Raw genomic sequence first — 6,000 nt, 5'->3', positions numbered from 1 at the left:
AATTCATCTCGTGCTTGGCGGTGAAGGAAAACATCGTGTGGAAACCTGCATGTGCCTAATTTCATCAACCCTCTCCTTAATGAAAGAGGAGGCCTTAGTCCAGCAGTGGGTAATTTACAGGCTGTTAATTTACTTTTTTACTTTTACCATAGACTTACACATTAAAATAAGGTCATTATTTTTACACAGATATTATTATTAAATCATGTCTAGAATTAGATTCTCTGATTGTTAGACAGTCATGCAGATATAACGAAGTCTAACGACGTCGTCGCAATATTCGTAGCGGCGTAGCACAAAGCAACGCTACGTAGTCGATCGCACTGCGGTGCAATGAACTGACAAATTCGCATTGCTTCAGTTGACTTCACAAAACAAATCAATTTGTTTTTCTTTTTTTTTTCATATCCATTCGGGCTTTATAGTTAAATTTAGCTATGTAAGAATAAATGGTCGGGGTATTCTTTTTTATTATTTATAACTGAACCTAGGCGCTGAGTGACGCGGTATTTGAAACTCTTTTCTGTATAAACGCCCATCATTGACACTGTTTTAAATGAATAGTTATATGAACGGTCTGGATTGATCTGGTCCACTACAACAGACAATCAAAACAACCAGAAACAATATATTTGCTATTATTTTATAATAATGGTTGAATATTTTTTATTTATCTTGCTCATCAAACTCAAATACAACATTGAGAAGTTCTGCTGTTCTCCGATAGATTAACCGATAAATGTTACCTTCCCAGAAATTCTTGTGTTGTATTTCGTTTCCGATACATGTCATGTAGTTTCTTAATACCTTATACGAAAGTATACTCATACGTTTTTTGTTTGTGAAGTTATGACACACTGAAGAAATGTTAAACGAATAATAGATAAGATACAACATATTACCACCGCTATAGTAATAAATAAAGAAATAAAAATGATTGAAAATATTCTTCATAATGTCTGTGTTGTACTTTTCATTAATCAAAGTACAATATGTATTTTTATACTTTCAGGTGATTCGTGGTGGGCAGCGGACGGCCGCGGCGCAATCACACATGCTGACGATATGGTAATAGCATACTCAATTATTTTTTATTCGTCATGTCAAAGAAATGAATTTGAGCAATACTTTTGTAAAGAAATGTTTTTTTTTTTAAATTTACATGTTACAGGTATGCTCAAACCCTAATGGACCGATTCCGATGGAATTTTCTTTTTGCCTATTTTGGAAGCAGAGCTGAGCTTATTTTTAATGTATGTATATTTTTATAAATTGAAGAAGGTAGCAATTTCTATTCACTGATTTCATATTTTACGAAAAATATTCAATCGATATGATAAAAGTTAAAAATATCATTCATAAGTTATTTTCTAATTTTTATTATAATAATTTAATTTTGTTAGAAATGTGTGAAAATTATTTCGAACGCATCCATTATTGAATCAATTCGTTTAAATTAAAGCCATTTGTTCAGTTTTGTTTAAATTCACTCATTTTGTAGCAAATAATGAATATTCATTCATTAGTTGTATTTTTCGGACAAAAGTAATATTTATAGCATGTAGTTTTAAACGACCTCTTGTCTCTTGTGAAGGATATAGATTGGGTAATATATATTTTAGTAAGGGTCATAACATCTTTCCAAACATGATGATGAGTAACGATGTATTGAATCGTTAATATTTCTTAGCATCAATGTGTATGAGTCATGACGACTCAGGATTCAAAACATTTACTTGCCAATCGTAAAAAATAAATAAAAAAGTTACATATAATACCCAGCAAAAAAGAAATATCGATAAATAGCTATAAAATAACTTATATTTTGTAATTGTTCGTTCTTACTATATTTTTACTTTTTTTTTTAATTTATACATTATGCAAAATACATTTAAATTACCGGAGAGAGAATCTCAGATGACACAGACATATTATGCAGATTATGAGTGGAGGCAGGATTACCGAAGTAGTTCCGTCGCGCTGCTCTGAGGGGCTGAGGGTACACTTATGCAAAAGCTTGCTTACTTACAGGATTTTAAATCATGTTTTTAGGTTAACACTTTTCTCGTTTTACTCCTTTTTATTGCGTGCAATTAAATTTTGTAACACAACATTTTGTAATGTTAGGTAGCTACATTAAAAAATACTAAGTAAATTGTTATATGTATATTGCTTTTAATGTATTTTAGTTTATGGCAATTATAAGAAAGCTATATTTTAAATAAAATTCACCTGACATATAATCATGTATTGCTCCTTTTACTTATAAACGGAAAAAAGTAATTTTCTGCTTACAGCAGCTATAACATTTGCAAATAGCGCCATCTATGAGTTTTCGTAGGAACTATCTTGTAACAGTTGGAATGAACATTGTTATCAAGTTCTAGCACCACCTACTAGATGGCGCCGCTTTATAAATGTTAGGATATTTCACATAGACCGTAAATTTTGCTAATACAAAATATTGTTATCAGGATACAGTATGGCCGCGGCACATTGGCTCAACTCGCTCGGATACCTGTCGCTGTCGGTGCTATGTCTCCTCGCCACTACTCTTCAGGTCACAAGCGGTAAGTAGTATATTTTTCATAATTAAAATATATACTGTACACATTAGTTCAATTTTTATTTTTAATTACATATATAAGTTAAAAGTACCTACTATAAAACGATTACGAAAGTAAATCCTATGTCCTGTCTATACATATATAGTGCATAAATTCCCTGATATGCGTGAATAATGAATTCATGCATAACAGGGAATTTATTTTTAATTACTTAATTATGTACGTTGTATTTAAAATAAAACATAATTGAATAAATTTCAATTAGTTAATATGAGTAAAATTAGCGAGGTATGTTCACCAATTAGCATTACAATAGGGGCCAGTATGAATTGAATATTGTTATTCGTCGGAATTCAAGACTCTACAGTGTTTAATGACACTCGGCAAACTCATTATGCGATGCAATTAATTATTCGCCAGAATTTGTAAATTTCGTGCAGTGAATTTGTAAAACCTACGTGTTTACGACACACTCGTTGGCGTTCTTACAGTCTTCTGCTTTGGGTAAAATCATGAACTCCTGAATCATGAAATCATGAATCTGTTCAAGATTAAAGAATATGCCTCTAGTTTTAACATGCATATTTTTTATCAGTTAAAAGAAGCTTATGTCAATCTGCGGTTTTAAAGTACTTATAAGTATAGATTCATGAATTCTCCATTGTTGAGTAAAAGACAAAACAAAAACGAGTATTGCCAAAATATAGTTTTATCTTGTCTATTTTGACTGCCGCATTGGTCTAGTTGCTTATGAGGCGTTCTGAAGTCAAAAATTTGAATCCCGAGTCAGGCCAACTAATTGGGTTGCTCGGTTTCGAAATTTTCAGGAGCAGCGCAGAGTTTATTTTTTTATCATAGTTTATAGTTGGCAATGTTTATGCTTTTTTCGCGTTCAGAATCGGAAAGAACGTAAAACAGTTCTTCTAGCGCCTGAACTCTTTTCATACATACACATATTACACGAGATTATGACTAAAGTAATATATAATAAAGAGTAAAATATGAGACTATACGCTTTGATCAAATTCATTGGGTGGGATCAATACTTTATAAGTTTTTTTTGTCACATGTGTATCCACCCACTCGCATTGAAGTAGCTTGGTTGAATAAGCTCCCTAACCTTCTCCTTAAAGGCAGAGCAGTCTTTTGCTCAACAGTAGTACATTTACAGGCTGTTATTACTTACTATACTACAAAATTCTGCTTCGACAACCAGTTAACTATAAGAGAAGTATTTCTTTTCAGTATGACACTGAAACATTAGTCAAGATTTGCGGTTGAATTGAAATTTTGGAATGTGTTCTTTACTTATACCTATCTCATAGTCTAGTTAAATACAAAGTATATGATATTATGACGTTATCATTTTGTTATTTCTAGAATGATCTGGATTTAATATGACATGGATCATCTAGGACACATTTATAGGATTTTTATTCGAAAATATAAACAAAAGCAGATAATTCGCGACCAATTGCAACCGAAACGACGTGTATTTTCGGTCACCGATTTCAAACAATAATACTTTTATCGGAAATCATCTGTATTGTATATTCGCCCTGTTAATCATTTTGAATGTCTTCAATACATTGGATATTATATTTTATTTTGGCCAAATACGATACAAATATAATTGCACAATACACTCCTCATTGAAATCACTTTAATAGTAATTTTATTGTAAAACATTTAAGTTTACCAATGGCTTTTAATAGGTATTAAACATCAGTTTTAACGCACATCAGTGCGTTGCAATATTTATGATTGCAAAAGAACCACAGAGTATAATTAAAGATTCTAATAGATGTGTCAACTTAGTCACTTAAATTTTTAGATAAGTTTTTTTTTAAAGTGAATTTGGAAAAGACTCTCAAGTACCTATGTATAATTATGATACGGTAAAAAAAGGTGTGATTTTAGTAATAATTTCGCATATCGAATAAGTATTATATTATTATACAAATACCGAATAAATATTTATAAACTAATAATAATAATCGTTCTAATGACATACATAATGAATCACTGTGATGAAATTAATTTAAAAAAAAAATAGCAGTTAAATGTATGTTTGTGTTTATGATTCCGTCTTTCGTTAATTGCAATAAAACTATTACAATTTTTCAAATACTTATTCTTAAAGCAGTATTTCATATAAAGTCTGCATTTAATAGCGAAGTCAAGCCATTTCACGGTACTTAAGAGGTTGCAATGCTTAATGACAGCTCTAGACTAAGAAGTCTTATTCTGAGAAGTATTACTGCCCGCATTCATACAATTCACAATTTTCGAATGAGCTTTATACTTAATTTATAACCTTGAGCATTCAATTTAGTATACATAAAAGTATTAAAAGTTCTATAATATAAAAAGGACTTAAAATAGAATTTCAATACATTTTTATATTTCGATATAAAATAATAATAATATAATAAATGTAATCACTTGGTGGTAGGGCTTAGTGCAAGGTAGGTACCACCCACTCATTAGATATTCTACCGCCAAATAACAGTACTCAGTATCAGTGTTCCGGTTTGAAGGGTGAGTGAGCCAGTGTAACTACAGGCACTATGGACATAACATCTTAGTTCCCAAGGTTGGTGGCACATTGACGATGTAAGGAATAGTTAATATTTCTTACAGCTTCATTGTCTATGGGTGATGGTGATCACTTACCATCAGGCGGCACATATACTCGTCCGCCATCCTATACCATTAAAAAAATGTACTTGTTAGTTAAATAGGATATGTATAATAGTAATCGATATTTAACTAATCACTAAGTTTTATACCCTGGTTTACTTACGATTAGTAAATTTCTTTTACGAGGCGTATTTTAGAAGCTACCATTGACCCTCATACATTTATAACAACTAATAAATGTATGAATAATACAAACATACTAGTGCTTTAAAACGAAGTTTACTTTTTTTGAGCTGAGATGGTTAGAACGCGTGCATCTTAACCGATGATTGCGGGTTCAAACCCAGGCAAGCACCACTATATATGTATGTGCTTAATTTGTGTTTATAATTCATCTCGTGCTCGGCGGTGAAGGAAAACATCGTGAGGAAACCTGCATGTGTCTAATTTCATCGAAATTCTGCCACATGTGCATTCCACCAACCCGCATTGGAACAGCGTAGTGGAATATGTTCCAAACCCTCTCCTTAATGGAAGAGGAGGCCTTATCTCAGCAGTGGGAAATGTACAGGCTGTTACTTTACTTTACTTTATTTACTTTTTACTTTTTTAAATAATAACCAAAAAATAAATAACGCCGGGATAGGTGAGACTAAACAAAATCTAGAAATATAAACATCAGTTCGAAACACGAATCCTTTTGAACACGATGACATCCTTACCAATTTGGGACAATTTCATGGGATCCATCTAACTATAAATGTCATATTATAGTGCACTGGTCAATCTC

At 31.7% G+C, this 6,000-nt stretch overlaps 1 protein-coding gene across 5 annotated transcripts in view; it reads left to right on the top strand.

Moving 5' to 3' along the window:
- Positions 1-6,000, top strand: part of LOC124535104 (cubilin) — a 136,294-nt gene that overhangs the window by 40,234 nt on the left and 90,060 nt on the right. For 3 of the 5 annotated variants that reach the window (XM_047111170.1, XM_047111171.1, XM_047111173.1), the window contains exons 2-3: positions 1,013-1,068; positions 2,475-2,570. In XM_047111170.1, coding sequence (XP_046967126.1) covers positions 2,483-2,570 — 88 coding nt within the window. In that variant the 5' untranslated portion in view covers positions 1,013-1,068; positions 2,475-2,482. Of the gene's footprint in view, positions 1-1,012; positions 1,069-1,171; positions 1,254-2,474; positions 2,571-6,000 lie in introns of all 5 variants that reach the window. The other 2 variants (XM_047111172.1, XM_047111169.1) reach the window with 1 other exon arrangement.

Source organism: Vanessa cardui, chromosome 14 (assembly GCF_905220365.1).
Source record: "Vanessa cardui chromosome 14, ilVanCard2.1, whole genome shotgun sequence".
Lineage (NCBI taxonomy): Eukaryota > Metazoa > Arthropoda > Insecta > Lepidoptera > Nymphalidae > Vanessa > Vanessa cardui.
Note: the sequence above shows the minus strand (reverse complement) of the source record. Positions and strands in the feature narration are given on the sequence as shown.